The 25871-nt window shown below is 40.9% G+C and overlaps 1 protein-coding gene across 5 annotated transcripts in view; it reads right to left on the bottom strand.

The window, feature by feature from the left end:
• The window catches only part of FBLN2 (fibulin 2), a 106637-nt gene that overhangs the window by 31482 nt on the left and 49284 nt on the right, over positions 1-25871 (bottom strand). For all 5 annotated transcript variants that reach the window (XM_048957588.1, XM_048957586.1, XM_048957585.1 and 2 more), the window contains exons 3-4: positions 4477-4588; positions 497-626 (exon numbers count right to left, since the gene is read on the bottom strand). In XM_048957588.1, the coding sequence (XP_048813545.1) occupies positions 497-626; positions 4477-4588 (242 nt within the window). The remainder of the gene's footprint in view (positions 1-496; positions 627-4476; positions 4589-25871) is intronic.

Here is a 25871-nt window from a genome sequence, read left to right as displayed (position 1 = left end):
ACAAAAGCCTCCATCATCATCTAAAACACTTGTTCATCCAGTTCATCGTTTTGTTTAAATGAGAAATGAGGCTGCACTTCAATATTGTACCCAAGCAAACTGTTCAATAATGGGTTTTCCCATTATATCTTCGATTGAGTTTTGCCCTGTCATTTTCTAAAGTCTTCCACCACCATAAAAATCAAAATGGTCTTTTCCGTTATTTGCAAAGAAGGGAGGCACAAGCAATACAGCAAGTTAAACCTTAAAAGTAGAGATGAATGTAGTTCATATCAACATTACCACGAAGTTCTAAAAGGGGCTGCATCATCAGGCAATTGAAACCTCAACACTAACAGCCAAAAACCTGCTGTTCTGCATAATTCCCTTGTCTCACTCCTGCAACTTTATAGATTACTGAGCTCCATAATAATGCATGAAGAAGTTACTGCTAAATGCATGAAATGAAGTCAACTTATATTCAGAAGAAAGCTCCAGAAGCAACACTGCAGCTCACCTTATATGATGATCCTCCACAGGTATCGCTTTCCTCTGGTCCACATGCATCTCCCTCCTTTGCAGCAATCATGCCAGCCAGGCAGCTGTTCTCCTTGACGGTGGAGATGCAGCACTGCTTCTGAGCGATTCTGCAAAGGATCACAGAGGGCAAATGGTCACTGACGTTCAGAGGACATCAGGATAGGATGTAAAAAAAGCTACTGGATTCGCAATACATTCCACACATTCAATGCCTCTTTGACATAAATGTCAATATTAATACAGTGCAGTTTATACCATTGAGCTTTGCAGGATGTATTTTTTCTCCTTTCTAATAAAAAGACACGCTGATAAAGGCTCATAAGGTCAAGTGCTGAGGTCACTGTCTCTCAGTGTCTGGCCATCAACATACCTTACATCTCACGCTTGTGCAACAGTCCCTCACTTCCTTCTCAGGGGCCTTCAGAAGGTTTCAGAAAAGGAAACAGATACCTTTTTCTCTAAAAATCAGGGAAAGGAAAATGTACCTGCACACACCTCTTCAACAGCCACAGGACAGAAGCTCTGGATAGTACTAAGGACTGAGAACCTAAATTTCCTATGCATGTAGCTCTTCAATCAAACATGTAACAAGATTCACTGAAGGTCAAAATGAAACAGATTTGAATCACAAACAACAAAATTCCCAAATGAAATTTAATTAAATTGAGTTCATTACCTACTGACTTTGCTAGAGCCTATTTTAAAATCTACAGTGGATTTTCTACCCCCTATCAGAGAGATACCTGTTTTTGTTTTTTTTTTTCCATTCACATACAAAAGGCAGACAAAATGATCACCCTTTTCCTTTGGCTTTGCTCCCTGGATCAGCCCACTGACCCATGCACCATGCAGACTGGCGCACCTCAGGAGGGATGCCTGGTCTTGTGATAGCAAAGGGCTCTATGATGGGAAAAGTGAGAACTGGGAGATGTAAGCTACAGGGAGTCTCCTTGATAGGTTATATTGAAAAGATGAGCTGTACTTCGGGCATTTGTGAGAGTGAAATCATCAAACCTCAAATGAAATCCTGTATTTTCTTACAATTAAAGGTAGACTCTTGGTTTTGGGCAGATGTGGTGGTATGAAGGAATTGGGTGGTTTTTCTTTTCCCAAGAACAACATGGTTGTCTGTTTGTTGCTGATGCAGAGTAACAGGGCATACTGCCTCATGGGGGTCCCTCATACTGGTGAATGAAACGTTTACAAATTCCAACAACCAGTCTCTCAAAGCAAAGCAACTGTCCTGCAAGAGAAATATTTGCAAGCAAACAATTTTTGTCAGTCAGATACTATTATCACTGCTACAAAATACAGTAATCCTTGGAAACAAAAGCTATTCTTTTCTAAGCATTGCCAATTCAGAGCTTTCAATCTAATGGTTCAATGAAAAAAATTTAAAAAATAATAAAAAAGAAAGCCATATCTTTTCTTCCAGTTGGAACCAACTGGTGACAGCCACTTGGCTACTTTCAGAATGCCAGTGGTTGGTTTGTCTGCTTTACAACCATATGCTTATTCTGGATTCCATAAGAAAAGCGTGACCAGGCAGTGGTGTTTTGAGTTTGATTACAGGAAGGGGATTATCACCACCACCACATGTTTTGCATTCTCATCTAGTATTAATTGCCAGCTAGAGAAATATATGTATTTTTTTGAGCTATATGAATGCTTATTATCCAAATACATTCAAGAACAAGCAACTTACCTATTACAGCTCACCAGTGCAGCAATGCCACTGTACTAAAGTGATATGAGTTGCTAACTGCAATGAAGGGGTCGGCAAAGTCACGACCTGTACACCTGATGGTGGTACCACACAAACAAACATTGCTCTGCTCTGATAACACACTGCAGTCATGAGATAAAAACAACTAAATGGGGTCAGATGACATTTCATCCAGACTGACATCCTGTCCTTAATACAGCCAGTGGTGCATGTGAATAATTTTAGATCTGGCTATCAGTGTCCCAGGGTTTCCTGTAACTTGCCTTTTTACGTTCATTCATCTAGATGAATTTCTACTCTTTCAACTTTTTCCTGGTAATCCCAGTTACAACAAACATCTCCTACATTCCTATGTAATGACTTCCCACTGTTTAACAGTACCAACATTGTCTGTATCATCAATGAAAACAGACAAATCACATTAAATAAAGATTTCAGATAAGAAATGTTTGTTTTACTGCATGACATTTAAGAGTTCTGGATAAAATGGAAAGACCACAAAATTCACACCACTGTGCAATGAGGTTTTGTATGAAACCTTTGTGCAGATCAAAAAATATCAGCGTGTCCAAGACTGAGAAACACTTCACATTCTACTGCTCAAAGGAAGTAGGGCATTGCACTTTACACATCACTTGCCCCTGCCTGCCTGCTTTTAAGCTCTCTGCTAACCCTAGCCTGAACACTTCCAAAGGCTCACCTTCATCAATTCCAATTAAAACATTTCCCACCCTGCAGTTAGTGTTGTTCACTACACAACATAGGCCAAGTCAGGACGTGAATAGAAAAAGTCTAGAGCCATTGAGATACATCAACAAGTAGCTTCAACATTTACGTTTTTGCCATGTGAAGATTCCATGTGGAAAAATTTGTCTTTCAGTGCACTGAGGTCACCTATAAAACACAGATTTAGATATCAACTATCCTGGAAGAACAGTGACTAATTCTTGCAGTTAGTATCTGTTGTCTGCTTCTTAAACTGTAGGCACTGAGCTGAGTTAGCAGCAGCTCAGGAGCTTGTGCTACTGCAGGGATTCTGGCACACAAGATGGAACACTGGGCATACAGATATGTGAATGGTGAGCAGCTCCGTGTGCTGGCACAGATTCTAATGAAAGCAGCAAGATTTTTCTCTGCTTTGAAGTTTTTCAAATACTTCTCTACATTAAATGTACCTTTAAACAGGATATTTAGAGGTGTTTCTTAAATCCTTAAAACTGGGACAGAACAGAAATTCTGAAGTAAAACAAACTTCTGCTCGCATATTCTTTTAAATCCTAGGGATTCACAGGGACTGAAACATTTAGGATATGACTTTTTCATCTAAGCTCAGCTTCAGATGTGCAGGTGCAACTCATTAATGTATTGGATTTGCACTTACTTACGCTGAGGCTGGAATTTTTTAATCTACCTTTACTTTGTGGACAGTTGGTGTGTATGGGTTGTGTCATGTCAGCTCCCAGTGGGGGCAGATTTTGATCTCCCAGTAACTTCACAAAGGTGCAGTGATACAAACTTTGATTAAAAAAAAGAAAAAAAGATTTTGCCAAACTTCTTTAATGCTGAGAACACTGGGATCACTCTTAGAGGAATCTACTTGCTTATGTTGGATCTTTGGAGTCTCTGATAGCTTTGCAGTCAGCTCTCCCTGAAGCATGTTTCAGTGGCAGCGGCAAGAACAACAGATGGATGAACTGCAGCTAGCGTAATACATTGTTCACATTACTTTGCACCCATCCTCCTTTTCTTAATGAGTTCAAACCTGGCACCCTTGCTCAGACCAGATGCTACTGATAGCAGCAGTGTTATCAATGGCTGAAGTAGCAGCCATTCAAACTGGAAAGTAAACACGCCATTTAATGGTACAGATAATCGCTGCCTTTAGCACTTGCCAAATGGAATACAAACACATTTAGATACTTTGCTCTTCTATTTATCTGCAACTCCACAGATGTGCACAGAACTCGGAAACAAAAATATGTGCTCTGCTCGCATGAGAGGAAGAAGAAACCTTATTAAAAGGCTTTTGCTCTGATTAGATTTTGAGGAAAGGGAGGAAGAAATCCTTCTCCCTGTGCTACCACGGTATGTTGCAGTCTATCAATAACTTACATCAAAAAATAAAACAGTTCGCAGTTTCTTGGACATTCCATTAACTGGAAAATCATCTAATTTATTCCAAAAGGCTGCTCCCTACATCAGTACTACATGATTGGTTTTGACTTACGTACCTGCAAATATCACCATCCGCTCCACTGATAGGAGTTTCTGTGCACTCCCCGTTGTCTATAGCCCACTGCTGTCCAGCTCCACAACAGCTCTCAATCAGTTCCTTTGTAGAACCTGTACAAAACACACACAGTGAATATTTGGTGTAGAATGTATTGTGCTTGGCTCTGCTTTCTTAGTTGAGAAGATATTTTAAATAACAACGGGTCCGGATTTTTATACATTTTATTTGATCGTATGCAAAACAATTTCTTTTTAAAATATCAAAGAATTACATGATATTAGCAAGGAAAGGAAACAGAGTTCTCAGCAAGTGGCTGTCTGCTCACTGACTCTGTTTGAATCAACAGAATTTGGCCTTAATCAACCTTGGAGTATCCAAGCTCAAGCCTAACTGTACTCAGCTGCATTCTTAGAAGACAGAAATCCAAGTTACTTAAAATAGAAACTTGCATTCATTCTTACATATCATTAATATTACTTACACTAAAATCCACTGGACTGCATTTTAATCTGCAGTGTAACCCTCCTCACTGCGGAATAATAACTTGGCCAATGGCCACTATCATAACATAATTCTTAACGTGCTGGAATTGTATGCATACTACTGCAAGAGATATTTTAGTAGTATGTGGTGTGCTTAGTTATATATCATACCTCGCAAATTCATTCTACTAGTGGCAGATATGGAATCACCAGCCCTCTGCCCCAGAAACACAACAAATGATCGAAAGATAACATTGATACTAGCAGTTCCTTGATAGAATGATCACCTGCTCATGTCTTTCAGTGTAGCATTAAAGAAAGAAGACGGTTTTAAATAGAAGAAAAGACATAACTGCCCTGTAGACAACTCAATCTGATGCACTTGAAGAAATAAACTGAAAAATGTTGTTTGGCCAGCTCCAACCCGGAGCACATGGCCCTGCTTCCAACTACCAGATCCCAAACTTTGGGAGCAGTTATACACTGTTGGGCAAGAATACAGTTAAGTGATTCCTTTCAGAGAGACAGGAGCCGTGCTATAAATGCTTCAGGGCTGTGATTTCACAGTATTGATATACATGTCAGCACACATAATAAAGACAGTGCTTCAGACTAAGAGGCAGTGGCACTGTGCTGACAAGTTGGAGCAGTGCCTGTTCCCTTCCATCTGAAGTGCTTTAAAATCCATTTATATGGAGATAAGGAACAATTTGTGCATGTTATTAATCCTCCCAGGCCTGTCTATGGCATGGACTGTTACCATGAAGAGGAACCAAGACAAAAGCACCCTGAAGCTGAGCCTCAAGTTGAGATGTAGACGCGTGGAACGACATAATTCCAAGGTCATCCCTCAGCCTCTTTTTAAGTTAACCTCTCCCAAGTCAATTCTGCCTACAGTGGCAGAACAGGCCTCTTTCTCTACAAGGGCTTGGGGAAAAATGACCCTGCTACAGAATGGCACTGCTGAAGATAATCTGCTCCCTGATCTATACCATTTACACCCTGATTTTTACACCAACAAAACTAAACATTTGGAAAACAGTCTCAACTAGACTGGCCTTGCACTATGTTGATCTTAATAGGGAACTAGGGAACTGCATTCAGGCTTACAGAACATCTCTGCTGCTATCCATCCTAATAGAGAACTCTCTCATCCTGCATTTATGTTAGATGGCAACCTCTCCAATAGGCCAGATTTGTTGAAGTTAGCTGAATCCTCTCTTTTGTCTGCATTTGGTATGTTGCATCATATGTATATATATATATATCAATATATATATATTTAAATCTAACACAAGTATAAATGTTGGCTGAACTGGTTACAGTTCAGCACTTTATGTATAATCTTATAGAGCTAAATGGCCACTGGATATCAAGATCAAGGAGTTTAAATGATGTATAGTGCTATCTTCAACGTTAAGAAAGTTGGTACATCTGCAAATAATAGAAAACTCCTCAATGATAAACTATTACTTTGTACTTGCTGCAGTTAATTTAGGAGACAGTATTACATTTTGGAAACTGTAAAGTTCTCATCACCAGCATGGCTTGCTTTAGAAGAAGCAACTAGAAAAATTAAATATATATTCAAAACATGATGCTTGCTATCACAACACATCTGTTTATGAGAAAACCACTTTAGAAAACTGTATCTAAAGGAAAAAAAAAAGAGAGAGAAAGAAAAAGAAAGTATGCATGTTGTATTAGTGACTGAGATCTTGCGAGATAAAAATGAGCAAGTTGCATTTCCTTTGGCATGCTTTGATGCCTATGAGGTTCATTTTGCACACACTGTAGCTGTGCCATAACAGTCCTGAGCACAATGGAGAGGAGCAGCTCTGAGCACTCCAGTTGCCAGATGGAGCCCTGTTGGGGATGGTCTCGCCATGTGCCTGTGCCACAGCACAAAGGATGGGAGGATGAGAGGAGCTCAGGGCTGAACTTGAGCTGCCTTGGAAGTGAGGGGGCTCTGCACGGCTGCTGCCAGGTGTTCTGCTTCTGCTGAGCAGAAAGGACCCAGAATCTTGCTTCCAACAAGGAGCCCACTTGGGTTACCCACTTGGGGTAAACAAATTTCCATTTTTTAATTACAGTTTCCAGTGAGAAGGGAAGATGGTCCATGGAAAATAACTTTTTGTCACTAACTCCAATGGATGGAACAGCAGCAGTCTCATGGCCCATAGCAGCAAACACTGTGCCACGTATCGCCCAACCCTTCGCTATGCTTTGGCAGTGAATCAACCAACAGAGACTCCAGAAAAGCAGTTAACCAGTTTTAATAATGGACAAGAGGCATGGTTGTGCTTCCACAAAAAAGAAACCATGCTTTTTGTGCCCACAAAATCCAATCATGATATTCCATATGTTTACAAGAAGTGAAGAGGCACAAAAAAATTCCTGTGCACAGATCCTGAGTCTTGAAGGGGAAATGAGGCTGCACCTCACATTTTTATAAGTTTTACCTTGTTTTCTTGAAGTTTTAGGGGAGAGGCAACCCAAAGCAGACTCAATCCTGTCCTTAAGAGTCTTGAAAGCTGTGTTACATGTAAGAGTTGCTACATGACATGAGAAGAAGGATATCTGCATTCAGAGTAAGCAGAAAATACAGCTGGTACCAGATAATTACAGAACATTACTACAGAACAGTTTTTCAACACAGTTTTAATTCACTTCCTGGTAGAAACACCATTAATTTTACCAAGTGTTGAAACACATTCATAGCTACAGTGTTGCTAGTTTAAGAACACAGCAGAATTACTAATCTATATTGCATTATTCTACTTGATTTATAATTCAAATAAAAATGAGCTACTAATTCCTCACTAAAGATTCAATATCAGATTGCCTCATTGAAGTGCCATAATATTAAGCAGTCATATTTACAAAATATATTGCCTCTTGTTATATCTTGCGAATAATTAAATCTAGAATGCAGTTACAATAAAATGAACAAGCTATTGCATTTCATCTCAATCAAGAATTTAAAAAAACTGAATAATTCATAAGAGTTCTTGTAGTCATTAGCATGGATTTATGAGATTTTGATTGTACATTAGAGAGAACAAATACGTACAACTAGATACTCGCACAAGACTGAAGATCACAAACCACTGGCTGGAAACTTAAAGCTGGATGTATTACAGACTTTAAAATACCTAGAATTTCGATGGGATCTTTGTTTATTTGGGGCTTTCATGATTTAGAAGTAAATTTGCCTCTCTCGTGGAAAGCAAACTCATTTGAGAAAACCATAATCCTGAATATTTGCTATACTGTGTGCATTTTCAATACTTCATGAAGTCATTTAAGAAGATACCTCTTAACAGATAATTTACTATTTATGCATTTCTTCACTGGAAAAAAAAAAAAAAGGTAATTTATTTCAGGCTGTACTGCAAGATGGCATCATGTCTCCTCGCTTGTTTTCAATTTACTAACTTATCTTCTACAATTATCATTCTACATCACTCTAAAGATATGAAACTAAAGCACATTTTGGCCTAATCTCAAAACACTGTTTATTGCCTTTTAGAGACATTTATAATTTAATGCAAATATTTACAGAAACGTTTCTCCCTCCAAAGAATTTTAACTCATCCATCTCTGTGCCTTAAAATGTCATGCTGTCCCAGCCCCCAGCCCCAACCTGATAGGCAGTGGGATGACTTCTTATTGACCTGGGCTCACATTAAGGTTTTCCATACCCATGCAGCTCTTATGTGCTGCTTCCAAGGAAGCACATGTTCAATTCAGAAAAAATCTGACATATGTGCTTTTTTAAGAACTGAAGCTCAAACATTACACTAAGGAAAACACACAGTTAAAGGTTACTAGATTATATTTTCCCTGCACAGTGAACCATAAATTTGTTAGAATAGTAAAGCAGACAAAAGAGATTTTCAAGAAACATTCCCCACCAAATTTTATTCCCCAGTATTCACAAACTATGCTCCATGAATTGTGAAACATCAGCCAGCTGTATGGCTGATCAAGCAGGAAAAGAATATTTCAGCTTTTCTTTTTTTCCAGAGGTTTTTGACATTAAATCAAGTTTTACTGATTTCAGCTTCACCTGAATTTCCACTCAAAGCACTAACACAATTTAACACCTCTGATTCCTTCCATTCTTACTTGGGTTTTGCAGAACATTTGCACCAATGAATCATTCCAGTCGTGCAGATACCCATTCTTTCAGCAAATGCCCAGACTCACTGACTGAGCTGTTACTATATTCTTGTCCACCATTCCCCTGCTCACAATGGTGGGTTTTTTGTCTACCCAGCACAAGGCAGATGAACCTTAAGTCTTCTGCTTTTCCTCAGGGCAGATGAACCTTCATAGCTTTTCCTCACAATCACACCAACCAACTCATCCACCTCTCCACTCAAGAGCAGCACACATATTACATTTTGGCTATTAGTTTTAACATTACCCAGATTTCATTCATTTAAAATAAGCAATGGTTTCCCTCCCTACTAAAAATAACTGTAGGAACCATAACACATTAAAGAGCTTTAGATGATAATTACTGTCAACAGAGAGATAAGCATACATATTGCAGGGGCTTGGTACATTCATTTGATCCAAAACACAGCTCAAGTTCAATGGTAACACTGTTCACAAATAAAGATTTCCATTATATAAAGTCACTGCCCCATGTTCCAGATGAAGCACAAATCACTGAGCTTAGCAGCATTTCAGAGGCTGAGCAACGTGTTAGGCCCTGACTCCAAGCAGCTCTCTCCTTAACACTGGCTTTAATTTATGCTGCTAATTGTTGGACTCAGGTACTCATGTGTGAAAGAGGCAACAGTCACAACTGAGCTCAGTGCTTGTTCTTTTAATGAAGCATGCTGTTCAGCTGCTATAGCAGAGGAAAACAATATTCCTTATTGTACTCACTTTTTTGGGGAAAATAAAAACAACAACAAAAATGTAATCAGAAAACAAACAAGAAACAAATGAAATAAGGAAATTAGTTTGTGCACTATGAGTAATAACAAGGATGTAGAGCCTTCCAGAAAATAAGAACTCAAATTAGAACACGTTTTCATTTTGAAGGACCTCATTGCTCATCCAGACGGGAACCTGACAGCCGCAGCCCTTAAGCTGGAAAGAAATGTTGAAAAAGCAACTGCACAAACTGCCCATCTGCAGACAGGGCATGAACCAGCCACAGCCACATCACCTGCAGCAGGCCAAGGGAACAGCCCAGCTGCTGGGTGCAGGCAGTCAGGGGGTCTGTCCAGTGACACCCATGACTTCCTCAGTGACCAGGCACGAAGGCTGGCTCCCGATTCACTGGAGTACAGCACCAGCGTTTATTAACATCTTATTTGGTGTCAAAGCTCATCTGGTGGGATAGATTGCCTCTAATCATTGTCATTCACCAGAAATGAGTGCAAAAGGACTGAAACACCATTAGCTCAGAACAGGAGTGGTTTCCACTGCCTTTACATCAGCACACGTGGCTGAGGAGGGGATCAAAGCACAGTGATGCTTTTCCTGCCTAGTCAATGCTCAGGACTTGCTTCCCTCTTCGTTATTAAAAGAAAAAAAGTGCTAAGACTTTTATAGCTTTATGTCTATCTCCCCTTTTAAAGGAAAGGATATCTATAGACCTGTATACACATATCACAAGAATTATTTGCTTGCACAGGAGAAATAAGGCATTGTATTTCTTTATCAAATAATTTTCTGAGAACACAAAATCATATATTACAGCAAATAAAGAAGAACTTCAGACAGTGATTAACTTCAAGCAGTTTTTGAAATACTGAAAAATACATGTTTGCAGTGGGACTTTTATCCTCTCCAACTTCTTCCTCATTTAAAGATTTAATAAATAAAAAAATGTACTCTAGCTTTACCTCCTAATAGGTTGTCATTTCTTATCTTATCAATAGTTTGAGAGACTTTATTAAATCCCCTCATTGAATTTCACCATTTGGTTGTGTGGTGTAACATGTTCTTCTCTTGATTTATCTGAGACAGCTAAGAAGACATTTTCATGGAGGAAAGGTAAAGTGGAGAAGAACATTTATCTTGGCAAAAATAGGGGAGGGAGGGAAGGGTGACAACACAGCCCTAAATCCAGCTGCTTTCACTTGAAACAGAACTATCACTTACATCATGAGGACTGGTTAAGCTTTCTTCAGGACCCGTTCCCAGATACATTAGTGCAGGGGTCATTCCGTGCAGCTTACTGCAGGCTCCTCAAAATCACCCTGTTCAGGAGCATACTTGACCCTAAATCTTACTGAAATGAAAGTTGCTCCTGAGTGTTTCCATGACCAAACCCTCAGTTAGCTCATTGGTGGGGAGGAGGTTTAACCCACCTGTGCTCATTAGGCTTTTAGGCTCCTCTCATTGCAAATAACGAATAAAGCAGATTGCAAGAAAAATATAGGCTGAGCTGAGAGTTCAACACACATCTCACGGCTTCAGTCCAGTTCCTAATCCTTCTCTCCTCTTTTCCATCATCTTCTTCCATTCCTACCGGGCTCAATTTGCCATGCCATCACCACAGTAATGTAAGAGTTGCCCACCACACTTGCAGCAACCTGCCTTCATTTTGAACATCGTGCAACAAAGCATTTTTCTGCCTTTTCCTACTTCCTCTTCAGTCACCTGTGTCTCTTTAGAAATCCTTCCCACCATCCACCCATGTTCCTGTTATATTGCCTTTACTCCTTGGGAGGCATCTGCTTTCCATTTCAATCTGAAAACGCTCTGTTTCCTACATTATTCTTTTTTCATAAATTCCTTATGCTGGCTTGCTTGGCAAAATATGAAGAGTTGTGTCTGCCCAAAGGCACAATGAAAAACTGGATAAAACAAACTGAATGTTCTCATTTTACTATGCACTGTACAATACAGACATACATCAACATAACCTCAGCCAGGATTGTTTGGCAGATTTTGTTCAAAGTGTGAATGAACAGCAACCTTATATTCCCTCTGGCTTTAGTTCTGGATAATCCTAGTAAGTCAAAACTTGCATTACCTGTGCCAGAGGTCAGATAATTTAGACTATGTTTGGTCTTTAATGTTTCCATGACAGCACCCTTTATTAGCTCCAGGTTGAAAGGGGGGAGGGGTCCCAAAAAACCTAGCTACATACATTCTTTAACCTTTCCTCACCAGCTGAAAACTTAAACAATTTCTTTCTGCCTTTAAAAATTTGACTTATTTGGATTTATCCTTCTGTCATTGAATTTAAAGTGCAGCAGCTCATACACAATCATCCTTCAATTAGCTACTACAGTAACTCAAAGGAGGTATAATGTTTCTTGCCTTTCAGAGTAGCCTCGGCTGTATTTACCTCCTCAATGTTTTTTCCCCAGATATTGCACAGAGTGTATTTGTGCTGTCTGTTAGCTTTCAAAAGAGCTGGGGCTAGGGAAAGCCTGGTTCTGATTATTCTTGCAATTCCCGTGTAGAGAATTTTATCTTGGGTAAAGAATGTTCTTTGCGTGCTCCTTTTTGTGGCTGGGTAGGCTCCTTCCTTCAAAGCTGGCATTTCCACCAGTCCTACCAAAATTAAAGTTAAAATTAAGAGGTGTAGGACTAATGATGTAGTCAGGGACAGACTGACAGAGCACTTGGGAAACTTGGGTAGGATCACTTAATCTACTGTTTAGTAATGAAAGCACTTTCAAACGTGTTCTTAGTTACAGATTGACCTGAAGTTGTAATGGTAAATAAATTACAGAAAAAAAATGCCCCCGTATTATTTTAAATTAAAAAAAAATATATTAAAAAAGCAAACAAAAATAAAGAAGCAAATGGATGTGTATGTTAGGTTTTAATTTCAGGCTATGTGCTCTCCTACTTCTGTGTGTTAAAATCATTTATTTCACCAAGCAACTGTTAAAACCCCCACACTGTTCTTGTAGGGACAGCTACCCATCAAGACACACTGATGCACGAGAATGTAACAGTGAAAAATGTCTGGGGTCTATGGACTGGGACAAGGACAAACCAAACTACTTTGCTATTCTGGAGTTCAGTTCCCTAAAAGTGCCAGCAAAGCTTAATTGCAAAGAGCCAAGGCACAAGGGAGCTCATTACAAAGAGTCACATGAGGCCAAACCCACAGTCACTCATCTTTCGTGATGCAGTTGTAGGCTGTCAGGTAGTTGCATACTGAAAACAAACACCAGAAGCAGATAACCAAGCTTTATCTGCTTTGATCAGGACACCTGCACACAGCACGGACTCTGAATACGCACTGAGCAGCATTGTAGGAGACCCTGTGCAGAAACTGTTCACCATAAGCACTCTTAGATTATTTTGTGGAAAAAAGGCCAAAATTTTCTCTCTTCACAACCAACTCATGCGAAGAAGAAAAAAAAAGTGAAGTCTATCATAGAAGCCATTCACTGTGAATTGAATGCTCATCTCTATTAAGAACCACGCTGAAACAAACCGGGGAGATGCATTCACTGACTCATCACCAGCTGCTGGTGTCAGCTCATTTTCTCCGCTACATTTTTCAATACAACTTTGAAAGTAACTTAATAAAGTACATTAACAGCATACACAGCAGGCCCAGCCAAGCAGCCTTGCACACCTTCAGAAGGTTAGAAACAGTGAGATTACGTACTTCAGGAGCCTGCCTGCTACCCACGAAGCATGTGCCCTCCATCTCTCTTAGAACACAGCTGAGGATTGCTCACCAAAAAATTCAGAACGTAGGAGTAAGGAAACCACTGAGCTTCTAATTAGTGCATAGGGATCCTTAAACTGAGCAGAAGAGTTGCAGGGCTCCAACCTTCCTTATTTGGGTATCCTACTGTACTCCTTGCTAGTCCTTGCCAGGTTTATAATTATAAATTAGATTGTTTATTTATTTTATGGTGTTCTGAAGAGCTCTCTCATTTCCTTTGGCTTTTCTTTATGAAGTTCTGCAATCAGTGTTTGTGCAAGACTTTCAGCAATAATGATGGCAGCCCAGGGCATTTCCTGGATTAATGATGGGCTGGAAGAGCTGATGGCCCACGGTTCTGCCTTGATCCATTAACCCCAAGGAGGTTTAAATTCTCCAGGAAGCACTCTGTGCCAGAGCGGTTATTGCAATGGAAATTCAGCAGGATATTTTAGTCAACAACATAACAAACTTCCTTTTATCCCCCACAAATGTAGGAGGAAATACTAATTTGGATGGGTGAATAATGATGTTCGGAATCTTTTAGGGGAATTCAGCAGCCACCAGCAGGAAGTGCATTGGTTAATTTCTATTTTGCCATGCAATATGCATCAGATTTTTAGACATTAAAGATTTGGGATTTTCAAGTTGTAAACGAAGCACCTTGTTTGATATTGCTACTGTGGTTTTACAGGGGAGGCACTGTGTGACTCATTTTGCTCATCTCCAGGCTAAGCGACCTGCTCACCCTGTTGCAGAACTGTGTGTCCCCACTGAGCCTTTGGCCACCACATACTGAAAGAAATGCAATGACACAGAGAGTTTAATTCTCTCTTGTCAAAAAGTAATGCCTCCCAGATCACACACAAAACTCACATTTTTTGTTTCACCTCCATTTTGCTGATTAAAATGAGCAAGTCGTGCTTCTTTCTGCTCATCAAGAAAAAAGATACCACTGTATATTTGCAAGCACTGCTCCTGAAGTCACCTTGAAATAAGGTCACTATTACTGCAAGCTGTGGCAAAGGTGGATGTTTTCACTTAACTCTGTAGGGTTTTGACCAGCACCCAAGGCAACCTACAAGACATATCTGATCTTTATTGAAAGGAGAGCACAAAGCCCTTCAATATGCAGAATAACTTATAAGCATGCCTATTTTACAGTAAGTCCTTAGTTCCATGGCACTGATAAAGCTTGTCCACATGGTGAATGAAGCCCTTTGCTTACTCAAGTCCTGTACAAGGCACGGTGGGAACAAGTATGACAGTGCTTCCTACAGGGAACATTCAACAAGTTAACATCTGTCTCCTTCAAAGCATGAAATAAACATAAGAATGCTGTGAATTGATTAGCATTTCATTAGCTGACAGCTTCTATCTGTCTCTCCAGAAACTACTTCTTCAGCAGACTCAGCATTTTATGGATTCTGTGAGCTGTAGAGATAGCTGCCATGCTTTTCCTTCTCAAGATTTTACATGCACATTGATTTAAACAAGCACAAACACAGCTGGAAAGGCTCTAGCTTGGCCACACAGTCAGTACAGAGCTGAGATCCTGGCCAGCCCAGCAGGGCTGAGTGCTGCAGAAGCACTGGTGCAGGCTCAGCACCCTGCACACAGCACCTGAGATGGCTGCAAGTTAACTATCGGCTGGAACTGCATCTCCTGCAATGGACTCTGGCTACACTTCCTACTTGGAAACTACGGACTGCAGCCAATTTTAAAGGAATTTACATTCCTGAACATACTTTACTTTGGAACCAGAGATGAAGAGAGAGAAAAGGGACTGACTTGTGAAGAGCTCTGTGATTTGAATGTTTTGGAACATTGAGGAAAAGATGGCAAATTCTAATGAAGGGTGGAGGAGTCTTCTCACCTCTCCCACAAAGACTCTATACAGTTACTGTGAGAGACATCCAAAAGAGAGAGAACAAGAGAATATTTAAAAAAAAGGCAGAACTTCATATACTGCTTCAGCTATATATTTCCAAAATACCAGGTTTGTAACTTGTACACACGAAAGTAAAGAGTCAAGTGTTCTTTTTCTTTCCTTTCTGATATTCGAACACGAGCAGGGAAAGCAACATCTATGTATGGACAGCAATAGTTCAGGGTGACAAAACAGAAGGTAGATAAGGGAGGAGATAATGGAGAACAGAAGTAGGTGAAAATCAAAGCAGGGGAGTAGTCTTACTGGTCTGTTCAAAGATCAAATTATAGCTAAATGATAACATTAGGATGGTTCAATTTTGAAAATTATTGTCCACATTTCTTGTTCCAGTCAGCCTACAAATAGGTAGTAATATGTGTAGGGTTTTAGTTCTGTATCAGAGGCTGTTGGCTATACAATCTACACAAAGCAATTCTCAGTGATAGAAACCTCTTGGGGGAGCACTTAAGAAAGGAACTAAGTGTCTATATACTGAAAGCCAGAAAAATCTGGATGTAGCTGCAAATGGAAAATAACTTGCTGAGTCATAACCCAAGAAACTGGGATCTGGGAAGGGGTTGAAACATCAGGCTCTTGGTGGCTGAGAGATTGTGGAGTACTACCAAATCATGCAAGTCCACGTAGACAAGCACAATGCTGAGGAAGATAAGGATCCCTTATAGTATTCTTTGAATTCTGGTTGTTGTTAGCTTAACAACTGTGCTCCCTTAGCTGAATTAGCCAATAGTTCCAAATGGGACATTGCTCATATATAGTCCCATTCTGCAAGATGTTGATGCAGAGTCAAGCTTTGTAATGTTTGCATGTGTTTAAAATAAAAGATTTTCTATCACCTCTCTAGAGTTCTCAGTGGCCAAATAATTTCTAAGGAAAATGAGTACAATCCTTACATCTTCACTTAGAAGCCCATGTTTTTCTGGATGAAGGAAAAATACACTCACAGCCCAATAAAACACAAGTAATATCTTCATGCAATCCCAGTAATTACTTCATACAAAGCTTCTTGTATGCTCAAGAGCTACAAGCACGATCACAGTAACCACTGACATCATTAAAAGCCAGTTACATAGACTGCCTTCACTCTAAAAGCGGCTCCGCAGTCTGAGCTTGGTCTCAAGTGTGTGGTTACCACCTTACTGTGCTTCAGTCATCCAGCTGCATTACCACCCTTGGAATCAAAAGGATGTATTTATAACCCGCACAGCGACCAAAAAGCACTGGGCAGGTATTTTCTTCAGTGCTTTTAGTTCATCAATACACTTCCTGAGAAACAGGTTGTCTAAGCAAGGTCAGAGCACCAGAAGACGAGTGAAAGATAAACTCACCCCCTCCCATTCTTTTAATAGAACCAGGACAAGGAGAGAAACATCTCAGTGCCGAGTTCTCATATGCTGTCTAGGCACACTGGCTGTACTATTTATACACACTGACATCATTCTGTGTAAGGCACTGTAACGCAGATTTTTAATTCTGTAGCTGACAACCTGATTTATTTTGTTAGTTACGTACATGAAGGTATTCAGCAAAAAATAGCTCTTTTACAAACTACCCCATAGAAGCAGTGCTCTACACATAATAGCAGGATTCTCAGACACTTTTAAATGATGACTTTTCTCTGAGGTCTAATCTGCTTTTCCTTGCATTTGCCAATTACACCTTTATATGCTGTGTCTGCAGTCTCAAATGGATTTGAAATAAAGCTTAAAAGCCAAATACAACACTACAGAGTATCCAAAGGAAATCCATAGCACTTAGGAGGGTACCAGCAGCATCCCCTTATGTTCTCTCTCTGATTTTCCTCTGCAGATGCAACTTCACTCCAACTTCTCATTTTCAGAAAGGCCTATGAGGATCCACACAGCATATCCTGCACATCCCAGAGGGGATCTTGGTGGTGGGAAAGGAGGTGAGGTTCTGTGGCAAGGACCCTCCTCACCTTCAGAAGGCCCCAGCTCACATTAAAACCAAGTAAATCAGTAAGCCCAATACCTGACTAACTTGTGTGAGCAGAAATCCTCTTATAAAGAGCTCAGCAGGGAGCACAGTGGGAGCAATGTGTGACACAGAGCAGGATGGGACAGCACGTTCTTTTCAATGGCTGGGCACCAGCCAGATCCCTCCCTCAGCAAGGAATGTATCTTTCTTCATCAAGGAGAGGTTCAGCTTTGAATCTGCTGCTTCTCCCAGCCAACAAGCACTCTTTGTTAGCTGCCAGTTGTTTTCTAATCACTGGGAGACACTGGCTTGCATGTATTACAAGCACCAAGCAGGCCTGAGAGGTGGTGAATTATTCCCTCCCCAACCATGCAGTTGGAAATACAGGGTCAAATTCAGACTTCTGGTGTGGATTTGCCAATGTGGATAAACCTGCCACAAAGAAGTGTGGAATGAAGATGGGACATATATGCCTACAGCAGAGCATTAGCACACGTCTTTACAGTGCATGGCAAACCAGGAAGAAAATAAATAAATAAAAACCAGAAATCATTATTACATCAGAGATGTGAAGCTTATAAAAAACTGAAGACAAGTGTACCAGTACCTGTTTCCAACAAAGAAGCACTCTGGGAAGTCCCAACCCAACCAACCCAAGCTGCATTCTGTTCCAAAGGATTCTCCAGTCCTTTCCTCAGACGAGACACAAAGCTTTCTGAGGCCTAACACCATCCTTGTGACTGATGTGCAGTCTGCGAGCACAGTTGAAGGGCATTCTGTAAGGGCATGGCAGCCAAAGGCAGGAGCTGCCATGCTGGGGGGAGCCCTGGAGCTCCAGGAGAAGCACCCACACTGAGCCACATACCCTTCAGCAAGGTTAGGACCACCAGCAGAGTTTATTGGCAACAGGGAGGCATTGTTTGTTTTAAAATTCAAGTGAAAAGCATTGCAATCTTTTTCCAATTTCCAAGAATTCCAACCTTCTTGCTTCATCCACATTACACTGGCTATTGCAGTGATGTGCAAACAGCTGTGACCAGGAGCTGAGTGCCACTCCCATGGCACAGTACTGAGCAGATAAGAGCACTGGCAGCCCAGCTGCAGAAGCAGACACAGGTAACTACAGCACCAGTCCCCTACAACACGAAGTGATGCCATCTGAGCCCAGCTGGTTTCCTTTGGCTCTTACCCTGGAAGGTTTCTACCTTTCACTACTGGTTTTCATCTCTAAGTTCCTTAGTCTTCTCCCTTTGCTGACTGCACACGTACTTCCTATTTCCTCTTTTCTTATCTCCCTGAAAATGCTATCACTTTTCCTGTGTCTTTTTGGAAACACTGCAACAACAGAAAATAAAATAAAATCGCTCCCCTTCTGTGTCAGGACCCCAAACAAATAACCATCTAGCAAACCCTCAATTACTGACATTATGTTGATGGGGCACCACGCTGCTTACAGGATCCATCTGCTCCCCTCAGCCCTTAGTCACTCTTAAACCCTTTCGCACATTCACTCCCTGACTCAGCAAAGCTGTCGATTGCAGTCAGGGCTCCCAGTGCTCGGAGTGCTCAAAGTGCTCTCAGCCCTGAGCTCATTCCCAGCAGGCATGGAGGGCCTGGGAAGAGGCGATCCATCACACTGCAGGCAGTACCAGCATGCGCTGTGTCCCTCTGCACCAACCAATGGATGAAATGAAAGTGATATGATACTTACATTGAATCCATACAATTGGAAAAGATTATATTCAGGTGCAGCAGTTCACTGATTTAATATGACTTTTAATCTCCACAGTGCGCACATGAACTGACTGGCACTATATCTGAGTGAATAGCATTTCAAGAAGCTGGAAGAACATGGAAAACTGAGTTAACAGCTTTCATGCATTCATAACGATTTTAAGATTACTTACATTTGCAGCATATGAGGTATAAAGCAAAACCATCTGACTTGGCATGACAATTTGTTGTTTGAGGCTAATTACTTTCCCACACCATCATCTGTTAAACTAATAATTAGTGCAACTCTATGCACTTGATTTGCAGATTATAGTTATCCAGAGGGGAAGCAATCTTAAACACTGAAAGAAGTGAAAAGAAGCCTTCTGAATACAATTTTGCTTTCTACCTTCCCTTCCTCTGTAAAATTTCTCCCATGTTACTGTTGCTGAATTGCCTAGGATTAGGGAAACTTTTGTCTCACAGCTTCCCAAGGCTTTGTGTCAATTTGCATCTAAGACAAAAAGTTGGATGACATCAGCTGTCACTGAGAATCAGTGATTAAAAAAAGATGTACAAACATCTGTACCAGGAGATTGGCACATAAAGCAAGCAAACAAACAAAAACCAAAAACTGCAAACGAGAACAATGCATTGGCATTTAAACCCAAAAGATTACATTAATCCCCAAGAGCCAACATCTGGCTTCAAACAGTCTCAGCCCAAGAGCAGCAAGAGCCCAAATTGCCCAATTCTCTGCCAACAACTTACAGATCCAACTCGAACAGTAACAGTGCCGGCAGGTAAGACTTTCTAAATGTTATTTCCATGGAATAGTTCCAAAACACTTCATGTTTAAGAAGTCAATTAAATTTGATATGTTTTCTTGACATCCAGTGATATTTGCTAAAAAGAAAGACTTGACATTTTTAACTCTTGAGGTAATATTTTCACAATCCAGGCCAACATAAGAAAAGAAGTTATAAGCTGAGTTTGTGAACCATATTGCCAGCACCATCCACTCAACTGTTGCAGGAGTGCAAGTGATCCAAAACCTGACAAGGCTATACCTGCAATCAGCAATTTAAAAAGTGATTCTGGTAATAACTACAGTCATATCCCAGCAAATGTTCCCACTGCAATATGTCCACGTCCTCAGCAACTATTTGTATTTAACTTCTAAGGTCGGCCTGACCTGACACCAACTAGAATGACTTCCAGCTGAAGATGCTTTCCCTTCAATAAAGCCATAAATTTGAATCCTAGCAGTCTAACTCACAATAACCTCTCTTTATCCATAATCTTGAAAATCTTCCCAATGCCTTAAGAATGGCTTTGCCTGCTAAAATGAGGCATTGCTCCCATTAATGAAGTTGTTTGTAGCATGGTTGAGGTAATCTTCATTTTATCTTCATTGCTCACGTGACTCTTTTCTTCCTTTGTTACCTCAGTGAAACAAATACGTCCATCATACATCACCTTTACAGAATGTTCTTGGGTTTTTTTAGATGTAGAGTCCCAGCTAACATGCAGCTTTATTTTTGTTTTGTTTTTACCATCTTAAGAAGGTCTTTTTCTTTTAATAGCGGCAGTCTCCACTTTCCAGAGCTACGGCAATGCAAGTCCCCCTCCTACCCTCCTTCTCTCATAAAGAAAAGATTATCTTTTTTTTTTTTAATGAAAAAAACACATTCATTTTCTTTTTATAACTGGCAGGGTTTAAGGAAACTACATTAGAGGAATCATGATAAAAGATAACGCAGTGAGTGAGGTTAATATCTCCCAGTTCTCCTGGCAACAGCTCCTCTAAAAAGACTCCTCTAACAAGAAGGCTAAACTTTTAAACCAAGCTCCTGCTCCATGTCACTCTCCCAAGCAAAGTCTGCCAGCTCTCATGCCAAAGCTTTCGCTGGTGCCAAGTCACTTTGGCTGCCAAGCCAAAGGAAGAGGAGGTGCAGCACGGCTGCTACCTGCGAGGTGCCAGCAAATTCCCTCAAGTCGGATGAACAGTCAAAACAGCTGGGTGCTGGGATGACCCCACAACACCAAGAGGAGCCCCAGGCACTGCTCATGTGAGGCAGGGCCCCACTGCTGGTGCCCAGTGGCAGAGCCCAGGGCTGCAGCTCTGCCTGGAGCAGCCTACATCACTCCTTCCTCTGGGAAGAAGCCAGCAGATCATCCTATCCAGGCAGAAATTATCCTTTGAGTAATCCCCACCTCTGTGAACACTGAGAAGTTCATGCAAACTGTGTGCATTGTTCACTTGATTTACTATATCTATGCAATGTGCTCCCAACTCCCCCAGGCAGACTTGGCTCGACTAGCTCTGGCTCACAGGTATGAGCATTATAGTAGTAATGATTTACTTACATAGAAGAGAAACAAGTTGCATAGTTGCAAGTTTATTTCAGCTGGCAAAAAAAACCCCAAACAAAACAACAAGACCAGCCATATGTCTCATTAGATCTCGTGTATGGCACTTTCTACAGCTTAATCTGATAGCTTAAAAAAATCATAAGGGCGTAGATCTGCAGTGTCTTATAGAACATGGCACTTGAATAACACTGTCAAGGTTTGTATTTGTGAATAAGCCATGGACTATGGACTAAGTTGAAAATCATCTCTGGAAGACTTCTTTTGAAATATCTACCCTCCCAAAATTCTGCTTGCACAACCAGTATTTAGGACAACTAAGACCATATTTAAGTGAAGCAATAAATGTTGATAGTTTTTAAACGGGTAGACCTACATCTTCTTACACAAATACTTCCCAGTGCAGAAACTGCAAGAGGAAAATGCCTGTGAGATTCCTCCTCCCACAGAGGAATCTCAGAGCTCTGGAGGAAAATGTGTTTGGCTGAGCTGGTTGGGCTGATGGAATGGAGGCCATCCTCTCACCGGTTCTGCAGAACCCACAGGTGCCTGGTGCTGATTTCCTGCTTAGGGAGCTCAGGCACCCCACCCCCAGGTGCTGCCTTTACCTCACTTCTCTTCCTTCCCTCTTTCCTTCCTTCCAGAAAACTTCAGCTGAAATATGAACTGTTGGAGCATTACGTAAGTCTATTAGTTAACTAAAACTATTTTTATTCCCCCCTCACACACACAGAGTGTTGCTCATCCTGTTCCGATCACAGCAATCCTGATCACATAGGATCACAAGGCACAAAAATAATGTAAATTCAGTGGGGAACCACTCACAGTTATTTTCTAGTAATTCTGTTTTCTTAAGGTATCAAATGTACAGTAGAAGAAAATGCCTCTAAAACAAACAAGAAAGTTTCTTCCTCTTCTGTTAGCTAATAGGGATATTTAAAATTAACTCCTTTAAAATCGAAGAAGCTGCCACAGCTGCCTGCTGCCTCGCCTAGAGATAACAAACCCACTACATCTGTAAAAACACAGACATGAAGTGACAGACTGAAGTTTTGGAGCGATACAGAAACCCACTCATCTGCTCATTAAAAGACAATTCAAAAATAAATTTCTCATCTTGTTGAATCAAATTACTAGCAAACAGTCATTAATGCCACTAAATAAATCTTGCAGCCTCAGACTCTTTAATTTCTTGATTGCATATGTAATACATACCAGGAGCTTGAGGTAATACAATAAGCAAGAGGACTGAATCACTTTTTGGCTATATAAAGAGGAGATAATTTAAAAACGTAATTTTAACAGACTGACAGCTGAGGTAACCACCTCAAGTGACAGATTTATCTCAGAACTGTCTGAGGCATGGCCCTGTGCCACAGCTCCTCATTCATGGAGGGAGTGCTGTTATCAGCATGCAACTTTACTACTCGGACTTCTCCTCAGTACAGAAATAAAATCTTAACCCAAACACAACGTATGAAGCTTAATACCTGCCAACAATATGAGGAGTGGAAAAGACAATTAAAACTAAAGGTCTTCTGTAGAGAATCACACAGATATGCAGCCCAGGAGTCATGTTGCCATACAACTAATAACAGCACAACTCTAAGGACCTGTGGGCCAATTCGGAGTACTTAGCTCAAGCAGTGAGGGCTCAACAAACCAAAACAAATTGTGTATTCATGGCACTGCACTGTGTCAGACATCAAATTCCATCAGAGGCTGAGCATGACGAGCTACCAACAGGACTCCTGGCAAACAATCTGGTGGTGTTTCACAATCAAACATTAATCATAGCATTAAACCTCAAGAAGAGCACCCTTCCAGCTAACTCTCACATGTATTCTGCCCTTAAGACACCTGTGCCTCATGCCTTCAGCCCCAGGGGCACATGAGGGTTACACGAGGCTGTGCTGCACAACAGATTCAAGATGTGAAAACGCAAAATTTGAATTTTTAACTCACAACCTTTCTTAAAACTTGATTTAAATTTGAAAGTGCAGCCAGAGCTGCCAGTCACTTGTATGCTGGAAGGAGAATGAAAGTCCTTAGCAAGGCATACGTTCTTACAGCACAATAGCTTTGAGAGGGGAGGATAATGATAAAGAAGCTGACTCAGATTGGGAATAGACATCTTGAGAGCATCTGCAAAGGAGAATGGTCGAGATCTCCGCTGTGATGAGTCACCAGAGAGATGCAGGAAGTAAGGATCACTCAAAACAGGAACAATTATCACAGCAACATAATGTTGCTTAATGGGAAATTAATGTTTTATTCAAGTGATGTTTGCTGGATGTAATTCCTTGTATCCAAGCATGTCTAGAACTCCAGCTCCACCTTTTAAGCTTTGATCTGACTTTCTGCTCCATTATGGTCTCCCAGAGTTGCACAGACAACAGACTGTGCCTCCTGACAAGGAGGAAAGCTGCACAGAATAAATTAAATGTATCATACACAATGTATATGGTTTGGCTGCGGGTTTCTTGTTTCCAGTTTGTTGCTTTTTTGTTTTTTTTTAATACATAAATAAAAGCTTTTTAGAAGCAAACATGTATGTTATAAAAGATAAAAAAAAGAAGTGCTATAAAGCCTTCCATAGAGTTTGAGAAAGACCAACCCACAAAGAACACTCAGCTCCAGCCTTACCCACAAATGTAAACAGTTCAAGGGGGTTGGTTGTTGTCCACAGCCTGCAAGTAATTAAGCACTAATTCTCTACCACCTACTGAGCAAGAAATTGGAGAGGATATATGACACAGTGTTAAGCATGCACTTTTTAGGCCAGGCTCAGCTGATGTATTCTGTGAATCTCCAGCATCTTCACCGGACTGGTACCGATTTGCCCTCCCATCTGAAAATGAACAGATGGAACTAGGAATTTCCAAAAGCAGAGCCACAGACTTTTATCTCAAAGTGAGAGATTTCCAGTGCAAACTGCGGTAAGTTGTCCTGGTAGTTCCACTGCCACCCACAGAGCAGAAGGATAGGAGGAAACACTTCCATTCCCTCCAGCGGGACTCATTTGCAATAGCCAAATCCTTGAAAAGACCTTCATCTCATTTCACCAAAACACATTAGTGTTTCCACTTTACTTGCAGATTCTTTTTCACTGAAAGAAGATGAAAGGCTTAGAGGCCTTATCTGTAATTAGACACACATTTGCCACACATTCCTGGGACAAATACACTGAATTTACCTTAATGGGATGCTTTTATCTATCTGAACTACTTTAAATTTGCTGCTGCTTTGTTGCACGGTAACATCTGCAAAATAAAAATCATTCACAGCAGAGCAGCATTATGGCATTTTTTCTGAGCTTTCCAGACCTCCTGGGGCAAGAAAAAAAGAGGAAAACGTTTGAAGCTTGAAGGATTTTTCCCTTTGCAGTGTCTCCAGGCCCATGTGAACCCATGCTGGAGCTGTTCGGTGACGTCAAGCACAGCCGCGTGCTCTGAATCACCGACTGCAGCAGCGCGAGCTTCGGCGTGACTCCTCAAACCCACTCAGGTTTCATCACTCAGGTCCAAGTTTTGCTTTGGCGGACAGACTATAAGCTTAGTCCAGACCTCTATTTTCAATTTAGACGAGTAACCATGGCAACTATGATACTATTTTAAACCATTCCTATTTAGCCGCCTCCGGGTTGAAAGTAAAATAGAAAAACGACCAAGCCCACCCTGTCACCCACCCCCCTCTGACAGCTCATAGTGTGTGACAACATAGGACACACCTGCCTGCTGATTTACTTACTTAAAATTTCGACAGCACTCTGTTTACCCTTTTGTGGGTCTGAGCAAAAGAAATGCCTTAATTTGGCTTTCATGCTCATTTACCTGGCTCCTCTGCAGGTGTTCTTTGTCCCAGCGACCTTCCTATGAACGTGCTCCTAGGCTTGAGGGTAACCAGGTGCACAACTGAGGTCCCTCACAAAGGCAGTTTCCCTCTACTCCCAGCCACCACACCATGCCTGGGACACCCCAGGTGTGCAGCTCTATGCTGGAGCAGAGGATGGTGTTAATTTGTCTCCTCTACATGTGGGGCACAATGCTTGATAAGCAACTTAGTCACATGCTAGAGTTTCACTTTGTCCTTGTTCTATGCAATACTTGTGATGAAAGGCAGAAGTTTGTTAAATCCATCAGTTTGCATAACTGGCAGTTATGGGAGAAAAATCCAGGCAAGAACAAGCTGTGAGCAATGGTGCCCTGAAACACAGTGCCAGGTGAAGCCTGTTTACATAGTCACTGCTGTTAGCAAGCTGCAGTTAGAAACGCAGAGCCCCACACATG

This window comes from Lagopus muta, chromosome 11, assembly GCF_023343835.1.
Source record: "Lagopus muta isolate bLagMut1 chromosome 11, bLagMut1 primary, whole genome shotgun sequence".
Taxonomy (NCBI): Eukaryota; Metazoa; Chordata; class Aves; order Galliformes; family Phasianidae; genus Lagopus; species Lagopus muta.
The sequence above is the reverse complement of the archived record's forward strand: the minus strand, read 5'-3'. Positions and strand labels throughout refer to the sequence as shown.